The sequence below is a fragment of the Mobula birostris genome, chromosome 2 (assembly GCF_030028105.1).
Source record: "Mobula birostris isolate sMobBir1 chromosome 2, sMobBir1.hap1, whole genome shotgun sequence".
NCBI classification, from domain to species: domain Eukaryota; kingdom Metazoa; phylum Chordata; class Chondrichthyes; order Myliobatiformes; family Myliobatidae; genus Mobula; species Mobula birostris.
In genome coordinates this window covers 139,717,936-139,735,573 of record NC_092371.1, presented here as the reverse complement: position 1 = coordinate 139,735,573, position 17,638 = coordinate 139,717,936, and the positions used below count along the sequence as shown (strand labels likewise).

Below are 17,638 nucleotides of genomic sequence, written 5' to 3'. Positions count from 1 at the left end.
GGAAGACCAGCAGTTGCCTATGCTGCAAGTCTTCCCTCTCCACGCCACTCATGTTGTCCAAGGGAAGGGCACTAGGGCCAATACAGCTTGGCACCGGTGTCGTCGCAGAGCAATGTGTGGTTAAGTGCCTTGCTCAAGGACACAACACGTTGCATCAGCTGAGGCTTGAACTAGCGACCTTCAGATCACTAGACCGACGCCTTAACCACTTGGCCACGCGCCAACACAGTAGGATTAGTGTCAGTAAGCATAATGGCTGGCGCAGATACAGTGGGCCGAAGGGCCTGTTGCTATGGTGTACAACTCTATAGCTCTGTAAATAGTTCTTATAAAGTTCATAATTTACAGTTCAGAAGGAGTCTATTCTACACTGACAGGGTGAGAGAAGGTTAGGAATGCAGTGTGTTGGTGGAAATGTTTGTTTGCTTTGCACTGACTGGCTGCTGGTGTTTGTGGTGGCTAGATGTTAACAGAGAGTCTGAGGCCTAGTGCCTGGGGCCTGAATGTCTACCATTCCCTGCCCAATGTAACACCAAATTCTGAACTGGGTTTTTCACCCACGAGGATAAAAATTGTTTTGCAGCAGATGGCAACAGGAGCAATTCAAAAGCAAAATACTGGATCTCCGGAAATTTGGAATGAAAACAGAGATGCAAGAAATGCTCAGCAGTTTAGATAGCAAACATGGAAAAGGACTTGACCTTTTTCTGCCTTTATCGATTTTGTTTTTATTTTAGGAATTGAAGACGTTTGTTTATCTCCTCAGTTCTGTGAAATCATGGTGAGCATGTGACCCAACTCCAACTGAACTCTTTGATATCACTTATCTCCTTTGATCAAGAATAATCCACCTGTCTCAGATTTGGACAATTGACGTCAATTGTCATCTGCAAACTGTTATGCCCCTGCACCAAGAAATATTCCCTAACTCCTGGACGGCCTCCTGTCAATTATAGGTCAAGCTTTCTAATCATGGACTCCCCCAGCATGGAATGTTTTCCACCATTTTTGTCTGCTTAGCCTTTAGTAAACCTGCCAGGTTCCCCCTCAGCCTCCTCTGTTCCAGGGAAGAGAAACCCAGCCTATGCAGTCTCTCCTTATATCTGTAATGCACCAAACCAGGTAACATCCTGGTGAATCTCTGCATTCTAACCAATGCCACCACAGTCTTCCTCATGGAAACCAGAACTGCAGACGGTACTCCAGGTGCAGCCTAACTGAAGTTTATTAATTTAGAGATACAGGCTCTTCCAGCCCAACGAGCTGCATGGCCCAGCAACCCACCTACTTAACCCTAGCCCAATCACAGGACAATTTACAAAGACCAATTAGGCTACCAACCAATACCAACCAGTCTTTGAACTGTGGGTGGAACCCAGAACAAGTAGAAGAAATCCATGCGATCACAGGGAGAATGACAAACTTCGTACAAATGACATCAGAATTGAACTCTGAACTCCAACGCCCAAGCTGTCATACTTGCACAATGCCAGGCTTCAGGTTAGTGTACCAGTCCAGCTGTTGCCATCCAGAAACTCAGGATGACGGCACAGGCTAAGGAACAGCAGGATGCAATTGCTCATAATCAAGCCCTCATGTAAATAGAATGAGATCTTTGCAACATGAACAATCTGCTTCAAAAGTAACAAACTCCTCTGGGAGTTTAGGAAATACTGAACAATCAATGGCATTGATGCTTTTAAGAATTTGTTTTCTAACTTCATACACATGGGAGCAATGTTGCACAGCATTCACGGTTGTTCTGACCTTCCCACTATATACAGCCTTCAATCTGCCATGGAAACCTATCCACATCAGCAAGAGTGTATTTCATAGGAGATATCCATCGGCCAATGAAATTGATCTGTACTGAATTTGATGCGGGCTAACCTTTCTGAAAACCCCCCTTTACCTGACATGTGGCGCAGCTGGGAAGCATTTACTAAAAGTAATTACTACAACTGCTTAGAGACTCTGGGCGTCTCCTTCCTCTGCACCTATACCGTTGGAACATAAGCCGGCAGAATAGCAGAGCATCATAGATCGCAATCTTTTGATGCAATTTCTGCTGAAGGGGAAATAGAGCACCGTGGACTTCAATGACATCGTCACCATGTGAGTGACAAAATGAAAACACCCGAGCTGGAATAACTGCACTCAGAGGTATGTCAATCCAGATTCTTGAAGAGGGGGACTTCATCAGAAAATGGACACCAAGATTTCAAAACATGTGCAGAACAAATTCAGTGCACAGCAGACATAAAAAAATAAGTACAAATAGTCTGATTTGTTGATGTAGAGTTTAACAATCTCAATTCTCATTGGAGAAAGGAAGGGGCTGCTTGCTGACCCACTGCTGCGTGATAGTCTTTTCACAGATAACCAAAATAAATTAAACTGAAATACTATAATTCATAATTCACTTTATTTTTCAAAATTACTCTTAACATTTTCAACTTATTTTGATACTAGTAGGTTCAGCTGATAAAGTATATAACACACTGTATGGTTAAGGCTTTTCTCTCATATAATTGTATGATGCAGTACCATACTGCTACATCATGTGTAAGGCTATACTTGCTTCTGAAGAATTACTGAACATCACTCCAACAAAACAATACTACTGATTACAAATTATTGTTTAAAAACGACTCTGCTGCTGATCCTTGTCATTTGCTCTGTCAGGATGGCCACAACAAGAAAGAATCATCTTATTCTCTGATAAAGAATAACACATGCAAGTGAATGAGCCTCAGCAGTTACCACAGGCTGAGGACTGCTTTCATACCTCATATTCCCAGGTGAGGTACTCCTTCGCTTCCAAGCATCACAAATGAAGCTCCATTACAAACAATCACAAGTGATGGATAACATTTTGAATTATTTCTACAATGGTTTTTCACTTTTGATTTAATTACTGCAGGTTAACAAATCACTCATTGAGGGGAGGAGTCAATGTTTTATAGTAATAGTTTTAACCTCTGTGAAAAACTCAAATGAGTCTTTGGCCCCTTCTCTGCCAACTCCAGAGGCCTTCATGCCACCAAATGGCAAATTCAGATCGCGAATGAGCCAGCAATTGGTCCATACCATGCCAGTATGAAGCTTCTTGGCAACCCGATGTATCCGGCCGACATCTCGTGACCATACAGTGGCAGCCAACCCATACTTCACATTGTTTGCACGCTGGATAACCTCTTCCTCACTTTCAAAAGGTACAACACAGGTCACTGGGCCAAAGATCTCCTCTTGCATACAGCGTGAGCTATCCATTACTTCTGTGATCACTGTTGGCAACAGAAAGTAGCCAGTTTTGTTCTTATCAGGAATATCCAAGGAATCAATTCCTTCACCACAAAGAATCTTAGCTCCTTCATTTTTGGCTAGATCAATATAACTCTTTACCTGTTTGGGAAACAAAGATAATGCTGTTAGCAAGAAGACTGATTCCACTACTCACACAAAACAAGCAATCAAGCCTACTGCTGATTAATGTTATCAAGTAATATATTAACATTTGTAAATTCAAAATAATTTACAAACATTTTACAAAATCGGATACTGGGTAATAATTAAGGATACAATGTCATGACAAAGAACAAAGATATTTCACAGGCTTTCTGAAGGTTGGCAGAAAAAGCAATGTGGAAGGGTAAAGACAAGTAAAGCAGTATGTAAGGGCAAAACAACTTATGGCTATATTGTGCAGATGAAGGAGTGAAAAGACAGAAATAAGAATAACACTGACAGAGCCCGAACAGACATGGTGCTGAAAAGGTAAGGCATTTGTAAAAAAAGTCTGCATATTATGGATTTCAAAAGTAGGCAATAGAGCTAGTAATTATTGAATGGATAGGAGGAAAGAGACTTCATGCATGTGAAAATGTGAATGGTGGAATTCTGGATCAGGTAACAGTATACATTCATAAGGTCATAGAACAATACAGCACAGATACAGGTCCTTCAGCCCAAATGATCTAAGCTGACCATAATGCCCACCCACCTAGCTCCAATTTCCTGCATTTGGCCTATGTCTCTCTAAGCACATCCCTCCACGCACCTGTCCAGGTGCTTCTTAAATAATATTGTTCTACCTGCCACAACCACTTCTTCTAGAAGCTCATTCCATATACTCATCACCCCCTATATGTCCTCAGGTTCCTTTTAAATCCTTCCCTTCTCACCCTAAATCTAAACCCACACTTTTGGACTCCCCTAGCTCGGGGAAAAGACTGTTATCTATGCCTCTTATAATTTTGAATATTTTTATAAATAAAGGCCTAGCTTGGCCAACCTCTCCCTATAACTCAGACACTGAGAAGTCCTGCCAAAATCCTCACTTTTTTTCTGCACTCTTTTCAGTTTAACCACATTTTCCCTTTAAGAGAGAGAGAGTCCAATATTTTACATCGTACTCCAAACGTGGTCTCACCAATGACTTACACAACTGCAACATAATCTCCCAACTCCTACAGTGCATTGCCATGACTGACGAAGGCTACCATGCTAAACCCCTTTATTCACCACCCTGTCTACTGCTGTGAAGGAACTAAGCACTTGTATGTCTAAGTCCCTCTATTCCATTACACTCCCTGATGCTCTATCATTCATAGTACAAGTCCCATACTGGTTTGACTTTCCAACATGCATCACCTCACATTTGACTGTATTGAAAATCATTTGCCACTCCAGGGACCAGTTCCTTAAATGATCAGCATCCCTGTGTAATCTACAACAACACCTCCTAACTTTGTCACCTGCAAGCTTATGACCAAGCCTTGTACATTCACATCCAACCTATTTATATGCAAAATCAATAACAAGGGTCTCAACACCAATTATTGTGGCACACCATTAGTCACCAGTCTCCATTCTGAGAAATGACCTTCAACCACCACCCTCTGCTTCCTACCTCTGAGCCAATTTTGAAGCCACCTAACTTGCTTTCCCTGGATTCCATGGGACCTAACTTTCCAGACCAGCCTACCACACGGGACCTTGTCAAAGGCCTCGCTAAAGTCCAAATAAACTACATCTACTGCCCTGCTCTCATCTACCTTTTTAGTTACCTCTTCAAAAATTCTAAATTTTTTGTCAAAAATGACTTTATATGCACAAAACCATTTGACCGCTCCTAATCAGACTCTGTCTACCTCAATGCTGGTAGATCCTGTCCCTCGGAATTCTCTCCAGCAACCTCACCACAAATGATGTCAGGTTGACTGGCCTGTAGTTCCCTGGCTTGTCCTTGCTACACTTGTAAAACAATGGAACAATAGTAACCACCTTCACGTCTTCACAAGCTTCACCAGTGGCTGACGATGAAGCAACTTTCTCTGTTAAGGCCTCTGCAATTTCTCCTCTACTCTCCCAAAGTCTGAGGATGCTCAGTTTGCTCTGGGATTCATCCACCTTAATGTCCTGTAAGGCTGCAAATACCTCCTCCTAGTAATAGAAATATTCTCCAAAATACACCCACTTATGTCTTGAAGAACCATGATTTTCTCTTCAGTAAACACCAAACTAAATACCTCTCTTACTCCCTGTGGCTCAAGACAATCTCTAGGGGAACATACTTTATTCTTAACCACTCTCCTACTCATAATGCTATAAAACCTCTCAAAGTTTTCCCTATCTTACCTGTCAGCTCCATTTCAAACCTTCTCTTTGCACTCCTAATTTCCCTTTAAAGATCATCTATTTATAGTCATCAAGGGATTTGCTTAATCCCAACCTCGAAAAATGAATATATGTTTCCATCTTTTTGTTGAACTGAGCCTCAATATCTCTCATTAGTCAATATTCCCTAGACTTGCCAGGTTTACCCTTCATATTAACAGGGTGCTCCTGATCTCCTGTTATCACACTCTTAAAATTCTCTCACTTACTGTTCATTGTTTTTCTTTCAAACAGGCTCATTTCATCGACCTCTGCTAGATCCTGCCTAATTCCTCCAAAGTTAGCCCTGCCGTAGTGTAGTACCCTTATCTGTGAACCTGCCCATTCTTTTCTATCGCTTGTCTTAAAACTAGTAGAACTGTGGTCAGTAGAGCAATGTTTCACTCTGACTGCCACATCAATTAACACACACAAAATGAGGGAGGAACTCAGCAGGTCAAGCTGCATCTATGGAGTGAAATAGATAGTCAACATTTCAAGCTGAGACCCTTCATCAGGACTAGAAAGAAAGATGTCAGAAGTCAGAATAAAGGGGTTGGGGGAGGAGCACAAGATATCAGCTGATAGGTTAATCCAGGTGAGGCGGGGAGGACAGGTCACAGTCGGATCAATGTATTTAGCAGGAATTAAAATACAAGATTTGCATGACGCCCATATTTACATATAATATAGGTAGAAGGGCAACCTGGAGAACTTTGAAACAGTCAAGTTGCGAGACAACAGACATAAGTGTTTCAACATGTTTGAGGTTGGCACAAGTTAAGTGAAGTTAGGAGGAATTGGGTGATGTAATGCAGGTGTAAATAGGGAATTTTAGTTGATGACATGATTATATGGTACAAGGGTCATCCGTAATTTAGAATTGTCAATAATCTAATTAAATCTCATCAAATTGTTTCCAATCAATTTCACATGTGTACACTTTCCAGCGTGAGCTAATTGGCAACAGATACCAGAACTGAAATTTTCCTCATCCCCAACCTACACACGAGACAGCTTACTTCCTACTGCATGAGGTTAGACCTATGAGCACAGAGAAGGGACCAACCTAAAGCTCTGCTGTTCTTGGCTCAGTCTCTCAAAAACCGTATTAACTGTCTCTAGGTGCCCTCATCAGCCAAGGCATTAAAAAGACAAATTGGGATGACATGTTTCAGATGTAGTGAGACAATGCTTAGAGTATCGTGCGGATCTGGTCACCACACTACTAGAATGATGTGATTAAGCTAGAGAGTGTGGAATAGGCTTACAAGGAGGTTGCCTAGATGGCAGGGCTTGAGATATGAGGAAGATTGGATGGACTGGATCTGTTTTTCCCAAAAGGAGGCTAAGAGGTGAGACATAGATAGGGTAGATAGCCAGTGTCTGTTTCACATAGAAAGGGTTGTCTAGAACTAGAGGGGAGAGGTTTGTGAGAGGAAAGAGGTTTAAAAGTTTTGAGGAGTAAATTTTTCACAGCAAGAGTAGGTGGTATTTTGAATGTGTGGTCAGAGGATGTGATAGAGGTAGGAGCAGTAACAAGGTATAAGAGGCACCTGGTCAGCAGTAGACCATCAAAATGGTAGGCCAAATGGGCCTGTTTCTATGCTGTACAATTCTATTCATCTTTTGTTATCAAGATATGAGGCTTCTCAGACTCATTTACCCAATGAAGAAGCCTCCTTCTCACTGAGATTCACATAATATGCAAGTAAGTAGCTCCATTTAACATTTTATTTCAGAATCTAGGCCATTTCCCTGTAGATAACTAATGTGTCTTGTTCACTGGTCCTATCGACCTTCATCTTGCTAAATGCCACCGACATGCAGGCAATGAGAATTCCTAGTGTAAGGAATGCCCTCTGTTTCCTCCACTAGTGGAGCAGTCACGTTTGGGCCAGATACAGGTTTCACCCTCGATACGGCAAAGCTGAGCTTTCTGAACAAAAGCTCAGGATCCAGGTACTGGACAATTTCAAGATGCTCACCAGTGGATCAGAAGGCACACACAAATTTAGGACATGCAAGTTATAGACAAAAGCAATCATTTACATTCATTTTTTTAAAAAGAACAATATTTTAATTAATGCTTTCAAAAAAATCCTGAAATGAAAAATTTAAAGTGTATTTTTGTTTTATAAATTGCACTTCTATTTGAAACACCAGCATGCGAGGATGGATACAAACCTTTTCCATATGCTCTCTACTGATGAGGGCTCCCATATTGGCAGTTGGGTCTGAAGGAATGCCAACCTTCCACTTTCTGGCACCCTCCACAAACTTCTCCAAAAATTCACGGTAAATATTCTTTTGCACAAAAATTCTGCTTGTGCACAGACAGACTTCACCCTGGAAAAAGAGAAAAGGAGTTCCTGAACTGAAGTCTGTTTTAAGTAATAGAAGTTTCGCTGAGGGGGATGGTGGATAAGGAGATGGAGGGAGGAAGAAAGAGAAAGAAAGACACTCAACACACACAAAATGCTAGAGGAACTCAGCAGATCAGGCAGCACCTATGGAGGCAAATGGACAGTTGACGTTTTGGACTGAGACACTTCAGCAGGAGTTACTTTAATGGTCTGAAAATGTAACGTTAAATTCAGCTGCTTTAATTACAGCCATTTCAAAAAGCCCTCACAAAACCCTGCTCTCTCATAGAATCTCAAGTTGATCCTTAATATCGAATGAGGATATTCTTTTCTAATGGGCATCAAAATTCAACCTCTTATTTCTTAATCTTTAAGGCTTTGCCTGGAGCCAACAAGTTTACTCTAACCCTTTCAGAAACCCATGATTTATTTGGCACAGTAGCTGTGGGTCCTGCAATATCTGTCATCAAGGAGCCCCAATCACCCCAGCCATGCCCCATGCCCTCTCCTCATTGTTGCCTTCAGGAAGGAAGTACAGGAGTCCAAAAATTCAGACATCAAGATTCAACCATAGCTTCATCATCACTGCCTTCAGGTTCTGAAACTGACCCAAAAAGCCATAATTTCCCTCAACCTGCACTAATATTGTTATGATATTTTTGTTTATTTTGTCATGTAAGATATGTACTTTTACGTTAATTTAAGTTTCTATAATTCATGATTGTCATATTTGTAATACACTATGCTGCTAACTTTCATGGCCTGTATATCCCAGGTATATATGCCCACGACAATAAACTTAATCTTGCACACATAAATTGGCCACTTCCCTTCTGGCAGCCAAGTTCCCAATGAGAACTTACCGTGCAGTAGAAATAATAGGTGAGTTTACATTTCCCACCCACCTGGCTTCACCTGTCCCCTTCCAGCTAGTTTTCTTTCCCTTCCCCCTGTTGTTTTTATTCTGGCATCTTCTCCCTTCCTTTCCAGACATGAAGAAGGGTCTGGACCTGAAATATCAACTTTTTATTTATTTCCACAGACGCTGTCTGACCTGCTGCACTCTCCAATTAGTCTACCTATAACTACCAACTACTCTACTTTCTTTCGATCAGTTTTTTTAAAGCAACCTCATTGAGCAGGATTTTTTTTTTAATCTTTCCTGGTATCTCCTAATGTGGCTTGAAGTCAACTTTGGTCTGATACCGCTCTGTTGAAGGGCTTTGGAATATTTATATGGTTAAAGTTGCCACATAAATGCTAATTATTGTTATTACCCAGGCATCTTGTTTCAACTACCTAGTATATTATACAATTGCTGCTTTATCTCACTATCATGTTGTTCTTGTGACTTTCTCCCCGGTTCTCATACAGGGCCATTGACGATTTTAACTTGCTATGCCTATTGAATATTTTCTCTACTAGGATGCTATAAGGTTTATATTTAAATTTAATAGGGATGCTTGAATACATTTTTTTTTACTTTCATCACCTGTTGTCTCAGATGGAGAGAAAGAAGCAATTTATTTAACAGGTAGCCAGTCCAACATCACACACTTTACACAATTATACAAAGCTAAGTCTATTCTCAAATGTCTTCAATTAATTTGGAACTTCCTGTAGCAATATGCTCCATTGATTCTGGTGCCAATTACCTTTCAAAAAGTCAAATGAGAGTTACATTTGACTAGAGAATTCAGTGGAAATTGAGCAAGGAATTTTGAATGACTTTCTGAAACAGTGTCAGATAAATTCTGCTAGATGTGGAAAAGTTTTGTGGGGATCTCCTTCCTTGCCATCATAGTTCAAAAAACATCAAAGCTATTGTGTTATCTTACTTAAGGTGAAATCTGATTTTGTATTTGCATGTCTGTCAATATAGAACTGTGAACAGTGTGTGTTTTTTTAACATCCTCTGAAAGCAGCAAATAACAGCAACTCACCCAGTCCTCATCTTGTATCTACTGGGTATAATACTCTGGTTTCTAGGGATTATTTCCAATATAAACCAGTCATATCCAGCCTTTTTGCTTCCCCTGATCCCTGATCCCTGGCAGTCATGGTAGAACCCTGAAAACACTGATTATTTTGTTGGGAATTGCCTGTGTTTTTTTTTGAGGAGGGATTTGTTTTCTTATTACTGTAGTTTCTGCACTGAGTACCTTTATCACTCACCCTGCAGAAGTTACAACTGAACTCCTATTTGTAATACCTTGGTATGATCTGATCTAAGAGTTACCATCAAAAAAAAAATTGTTTTAAGAATCTAAATTAACCATTAACGTTGTGCAGGTAAGGCAAGACATTTATTATCAACAATTCCTTTCAAGTTCACTTTTCCTTTCTATATTATCAAGCACTGCACTGATTTGCTGCTGCAAAGTTAACAAATTTCCCAACATCTCCCAGTGATATTAAACATTATTCTGATTTCTCCCACAGACTCTGATCCTCCAAAAGACTGTTGCAACACATTCATCCTATCTGAATTATAAATGAGTTCTGTCTGGGGATGACGTATCAATGCCCTTTAAATGTCTCACAAGACACTCTGGTGTCAGGATAAGCAATAAATCTTGTAATAACACATCCTAAGTAGTATGTAAAATGATACAATAAAAATGGACATTTCCTTTAATAGAGGGGAATTATAAGCTTATTCAAAACTAGAATGGTTCATATGTTTTATTCTTTAATCCTTAACAGGGAGAGTCAGTGTCTGGTTAATGTTCTACCTGGTTAGTAAAGCTGGATCGTACAGTGGTTGGGATGCATTCATCAAGGTCAGCATCATCAAAGATAAGGGCTGGGTTCTTCCCCCCTAACTCCAGGGAGAGTTTCTTGCAGTATGGAGCACTCTTCTCTCTAATGTGCTGTGCAGTGAGTGTGCTCCCAGTAAAGGAGATCAGTGGCACATCGGGATGAGAAACAATTGCCTCTCCAGCTTTTGGGCCAGACCCAAATACTATGTTCACTACACCAGGTGGAATGCCTAAGACAAGAAAGAAAATTATGGTCAAATAGCAAAGAGGAATAGGATACTGTAAGTATTTGACATTGGATGTGATGCAGTAGAAGTTCAAGTCACATTCACTTTTCCATGAAAGCAAACCTATGAATTAGCTTCAGCGAAACATTGACTCCCAAAAACATATTAGCCCCAATTCAAAACAATACAAGCTCTTTACAGTAGGATCAATGATTCCGACCACAACAAAGAGTGTCATAGAAAAATAAAATTTGCAGATGCTGGAAATCTAAAATAAATGCAGGAAAATCTGGAAATAGTCAGTTAGTCATGCAGCATCTGTGGTGAAAGAAACAAATGTAAAATTCCTGGTCAATCACTTTTCATCAGAATTGTGCCGATAATGAGGGATCTCTGCTGTGGTAGCAGGAAACAACAGAGATATTCGGTATCTGTTAGTTACCATCACTCTACCTGCTTCATCCAAGAGCTTGCACATCATCCAAGCAGTAACTGACGTCATTTCACTAGGTTTCGCAACAACAGTGTTGCCAGTGGCAATGGCTGGAGCTATCTTCCAAGTCAAGAGGTAAAGTGGTAAATTCCAGGGGCTAATAAGGCCCGCTGAAGAAACAGAGAAGGAATTAGGATTAGCTACATAGCGACGTGTGTAATTATAACTATTAATAATACAAAAGTTCCAGCTGATAACTGATTTACTGACAAAATATTTTCAACGTTAACCGCTTTGCGCTGATACTTTCAGACCAGCAGAAAATAAGCCAAGTAATTTCCTTGCAATCCAAGGACACCCCTCGTTTCAGGCTTTGTTTGAATTACTGAGGCATTGGCACCAAACAATATTAGCGATTTTGGTGTCAATTTAGGACATGGCACATTCTGAGAGTGAATGTGGATGGATATAGAAAGTGGATATAGGTTCAGGGCAGAAAGGTGTGTGTGTGAAAGTGAGAGTGAGAAAGAAAGACAATGATGTCTCCAAAATGTTAAGAATTCATATGTGACAAGGCCTAGCAGATATGACAAAAATATCTATAGGAGTTTTATTTCAAATTTAGTTTTAATTAACTGCTGAGACCAAGTTTCTCAGACTACAGCAGCTTAAATGTTATGAGAAAGATATCCAAAAAAGTCCTCTACAGAACTGCTCATGAGTTAGGAGTAACTGCACTGCAATCTTCCCAATTTACCAAGTCTTTCTGCCCATGCTGCACTCTCCTTCAGTGTATGTAAGTCACACATCCTCTCTCTTCATCCCCTAACTCCTGCCACTCCCAGGCATGTTAGTGATCTAATCCTCATTTGCTATACAGTACAATGAACATCTGTCAAACTAGGCAATTGATGGACAGAGTACCTCCACTTCTAATAAACTCTTCAGGGATGAAGATGGTAGAGTTTGTCATTGAAACATCAGTTAAAATCAATACTTGTGCTCAAATGGAAGTCTGAGAAGAGTTAAGTCATCATACACACTGGGAAAACACGAGACCCTTCTTCACTCCACTTCTACTTTCAAATGTTCCATTCACATTTCCCCTCATCTACCCTTCACCCCCACATCCATCTATTAACACCAGTATTATTAATGGAGCAGAATTAGAGATCCAGTTCCTCCCTGACTCCATGCAGAAAGCCTGCATATGCTGTTAATAGCACCACCTGCCATCAGCTCTCTCAGGAATTGAATTGAATTGACTTTACTTCTTACATCCTTCACATACATGAGGAGTAAAAATCTTTACGTTATGTCTCCGTCTAAATGTGTAATTTGCAATCATAACAATTATCTATTTATTATAATAATTTATAATAAATAGAACAGTCAATGTAACATAGAAATACACTCAAATCAGCATGAGTTAATCAGACTGATTGCCTGGTGGAAGAAGCTGTCCCGGAGCCTGTTGATCCTGATTTTTATGCTGCAGTACCGTTTCCAGGATGGTAGCAACTGAAATAGATTGTGGTTGGGGTGACTCGGGTCCTCAATGATCCTTCAGGCCCTTTTTTCACACCTGTCTTTGTAACTGTCCTGAATCATGGGAAGTTCACAACTACAGATGCGCTGGGCTGTCCGCACCACTCTCTGCAGGGTCCTGCAATTAAGGGAGGGACAGTTCCCATACCAGGCAGTGATGCAACCAGTCAGGATGCTCTCAATTGTGCCCCTGTAGAAAGTTCCTTAGGATTTGGGGGCCCATACCAAACTTCCTCAACCGTCTGAGGTGAAAGAGGCGCTGCTGTGCCTTTCTCACCACACAGCTGGTGTGTACGGACCATGTGAGGTCCTTGGTGATGTGGATGTCGATTGAGGGTACGGAAAAATTTATTTTTTTTGGAATGGAAAAACAGATTAAGTAACTGGGTTTCATAAAGAGGGATAATCAATACAAACTGAGCTGTTAAAAGATAAAAGCATTGGTTGGTCATGGTTAAAGCATTGCATGAAGTTCAGGGAAGCCTGTCATAGGAAGGATTTCAGTGCAACACCAAGGCTTCATTAATACCAGGAACAAAATGTTATGACAATGCAGGGAGCCTGAAAAATTGGGCTTGTCACTTTAGAACAGAGGGCATTAAAGGCGGACTTAATTAAGTTTTTCCACAGTTATCAAATGTTTTAGAAATAAGTGAAAAAGGTATGTTTCTACTGATTAACTAGATGACAATACAGAGTTATGTACTCAAGATTATTTTAAAACTGAGGTGAAAAGGTAGGGCTGAGCTTTGCTTCCATGACTGGACACTGAGCATCCATCTGCCAGCAACAGTTGGATTCAGGTTACTTTCAGTTCTCCAGCAGCCTAAAGGTACTGAAAACTATCAGTTGTTTTGTCTTCAGTCAGTATCAGCTTAGAATAGGAATCATAATTGCAAAACAATGTGCCAAAACATAATCAGTAGGAAATCCACATGGTTACTACAAATGTCCTCTAACTACAGTCAGCTCAAGAAAACACCATCATGTGACCATTTTCCCCAAATTGATCATGGCGGACCATTCTACATGTAATCTGATCAACTCATAAACTGGCTGGAGACAACTTGCAATTTTTTTTTTACAAAAACAGCATTGGTTACAATAGCAGATCTTGCAATATCTATGGGGACAAATCAAGCTATCTTCTGGTGAATATTTCTCTCACCATAGATACTGCCCGTTCTGCTGAATATTTCCACTTTCCTTTTTTTTGGTTCTGAGCTTTAAGAGGGTTTTGTATTTGTGTAATTTTTTAACCCCTGTTCCCAAATAATAGTAACACAATACGGATAAATGTGAAAAACTGTAAATATGATGAGCAAGGATTAGTTCTGGTAACACTGAGTAGTTCATTCCTCCTGCTGAATTTGCAGGCTAGTCTTTCTTCTAATAGCTTTTATAATTTGGGCTGTGGGATAAAGGAGTCTTCTCTCCAGGACCTCAAATTCTACAAAAATACTATTGGCTCGGTTTTATTACAGGTGAAAGCTTGGTGACCTCAACAAAACATGCAAATAGATATTCACACAAAAGAATTAAAAATTTACATGTACTAGTTAAGAATAATAGTTTAGAGGTTATCTGTTTATTCTCTACTACCTCACCTACTCCCACTGGTGTCCGTGTGGTGAAGAGAGTACAGCCCATATGATCCATCTCTGAACAGTCAGTGGTGCTGTGGAGGATCGTTGAGGCAAAGAAACGGAAATTATAAACTGCACGAGGTATTTCCATGTTTCTTGCTGCAGTAACAGTTTTCCCTAAAATTTGCAAAGGGAAAAATTAATATTTATTAAATGAAATAATTGGCTGATTTCATGAAATTATGCTGCCAGTGTGGAATTTTGGTATGAGAACACACACTCGACAGAGAACCCACTTGAGAACAATGAAGACATTATTAAAGTAAATGAAGTGTTTTGACATTTTTTTTGAAAGATGTGAATTGACAAAATTTAAATACAAGTTCCTTTTTTAATATACATCCTTAACAGGCTGTACATAAGCAAGCTAATGAAATTAGTGCATCTCCACCTGGTGGAACCATTTGTAGAGTAAAGTCAGATTTTTTTGGGGGGGGCCTCATTATCTCCCAAACCTAGCTATGAAAAATTGGACCAGAGTAATTTTCCCAGCAGACTTGCTTTAATCTGATGTCTGAATATTTGCGGTAGTTTCAACTGACTTGCTAGTCTAGTTCTTTTATGCAAAGGTCTTCAAACTGTAATCCTTTACCAAGCCAGGAAGCCAGGTCATCAGATTTCAATCCTGCTGACATCAGATTTTGAAAAAATCACTGTGCTAGTTAAGTGGCTGGCATATTAGTATCATTGTGCTTTGGTGAAGGAAGCTTTATACCAAGACATTACAATCAACACAGATTTTATCAAGAAGCTAGAGAACTTCCAAGAGAATATTTCAGCATGTGCATAGATCAGGGGTCCCCAAACTTTTTTGCACCGCGGACCTGTTTAATATGGACAATATTTTTGCGGACCGGGCGGGGGGGAGGGGGTGTGTTCAAGTAGGGTTAAACTCACCTCAACATGTCTTTTACAGTTAGGGTTGCCAACCTTCTCACTGTCAAATAAGGGACAAAAGTAGCAATCAATTACAGGACAGTGTTTACCCCAAGAAAGACTACCATGACCATGAAGCCTTGCGCGGGCACCTGTCTGCGCATGTGTGATGTGCGCATGCGCGTATGTGCCGATTTTTTTCCACAAATCGGTTTTGACTTAATCTTCCTGACTACACTGTACAGACATTATTTCTACTTTATATAGGCTGTGTATTTATCATATCGTTCCTGCTTTTACTATATGTTAATGTTATTTTAGGTTTTATGTGTTATTTGGAATGATTTGGTAGGTTATTTTTTGGGTCTAGGAACGCTCAAAAATTTTTCCCATATAAATTAATGGTAATTGCTTCTTTGCTTTACGCCATTTCGGCACAAAATGTTTCATAGGAATGCTCTATCTTAGTGGGAAAAATATGGGACAAGAGCAGTCCCGTATGGGACAAACCAACTTAGCCCAATATACGGGATGTCCCGGCAAATACGGGACAGTTGGCAACCCCATGTTCAAGTTCAACAGTGCGTGACAGGGAATGAGGAAAGGTGCAGCTGACTCATATCGTTTCCTCGCGGCCCGGTAGCACATGCTTTGCGGCCCGGTGGTTGGGGACCGCTGGCATAGATCATAAGACCATAACATATAGGAGCAGAATTAGGCCATTTGGCCCATCAAGTCTACTCTACCATTTCATCATTGCTGGTCCATTCCCCTCTCAGCCCCAATCTCCCGCCCTCTCCCCATATCCCTTCATACCCTGACTAATCAAGAATCTATCAACGTCTGCCTTAAGTACAGGTGTCCCCCGCTTTTCGAACATTCGCTTTACGGAACCTCACTGTTACGAAAGACCTACATTAGTACCCTGTTTTCACTTTCAGAAGGTGTTTTCACTGTTACGAAAAAAAAGCAGCGTGCCATAAAAAATCAGCGCAGAAAGAAATCAGCACGCGATAAAAGGCAGTGTGCGCCTCGAGCAGCTGCTCTCCCCGGATTCGGAATGGTATTCTATTCAGCATTGCTTAAACACATGCCTGTGAGCAGGCGTTTGCAAGATGAGTTCTATGGTATCGGAAAAGCCTAAAAGAGTTCATAAGGGTTCACTTAGCGTAAAACTAGACATAATTAAGCGTTTCGATCATGGTGAACGAAGTAAGGACTAAGTGAGTTTGGCTTGTGGAAGCTGACGAACATGATGTTGAAGAGGTTTTGGCATCCCATGACCAAGATCTGATAGATGAAGAGCTGATGCAATTGGAATAGGAAAGGATAACAATCGAAACCGAATGCAGTAACGAACTGAACGTGAAGCAACTGCGTGAGACTTTCGCTGCAATGATAAAGTATGACTTTAATTTTGAGAGGGTACGTAGGTTTAGGGGATATTTGCAAGATGGTTTGAGTCCTTACAAAGAACTATGTGATAGAAAAATGCACGAGGCTCAGCAGTCAAGCAAGCCTTCCACATCAGCCTCAGCAGACAACGAACCTCGACCTTCAACATCGAGACCGGCAGAGATAGAAGATGACCTGCCTACCCTAATGGAGACAGATGATGACGAAATGACACCCCAGTGTCCCACCACCCCAACCCCCAGGCCACGGACAGATACCGATTCACGGAGAGTGCAGCGGTACCCAGGAGGCACAGAGCACATCTTCAAGAAAAAATCCGAATTAAACATGCTAATTAATTAGATGCTGCCCGACACGTAATTGTCGGCCGAGATCAGAGACGACGCAATTGTAAATCGGCACTGATCTGAGCCGACAATTACATGCTGGGCGGCACCTAATTAATTAGCATGTTTGTTTCAGCTTTTTTCTTAAAGATGTGCTGTGTGCCTCCCGGCTACCGCTGCACCCCTGCATGCTTCGCGGATCGGTATCGGTTGGTAGCCAGGAGGGTGGGGGCCACTGCACCACCCCAACCTGCGACGACTCAGCCTAACACACCATCATCAGTGTGCTCGGCAAGCTGTCCTCCTGATTCCCGTAAGTGATACTACATTGTATATACATTATTTCTACTTTATACAAGCTGTGTATTTTTACGTGTTAT

General features: G+C 40.8%; 1 protein-coding gene across 1 annotated transcript in view; it reads right to left on the bottom strand.

Annotated features, from left to right (window-relative positions):
- Positions 1-2,423: 2,423 nt before the first annotated feature.
- aldh8a1 (aldehyde dehydrogenase 8 family, member A1) overlaps positions 2,424-17,638 on the bottom strand; it is a 46,539-nt gene continuing 31,324 nt past the window's right edge. Inside the window, exons 3-7 of the mRNA XM_072277799.1 lie at positions 14,602-14,757; positions 11,467-11,616; positions 10,760-11,016; positions 7,846-8,007; positions 2,424-3,405 (exon numbers count right to left, since the gene is read on the bottom strand). Of these exons, the coding sequence (XP_072133900.1) occupies positions 2,953-3,405; positions 7,846-8,007; positions 10,760-11,016; positions 11,467-11,616; positions 14,602-14,757 (1,178 nt within the window). The 3' untranslated portion in view covers positions 2,424-2,952. The remainder of the gene's footprint in view (positions 3,406-7,845; positions 8,008-10,759; positions 11,017-11,466; positions 11,617-14,601; positions 14,758-17,638) is intronic.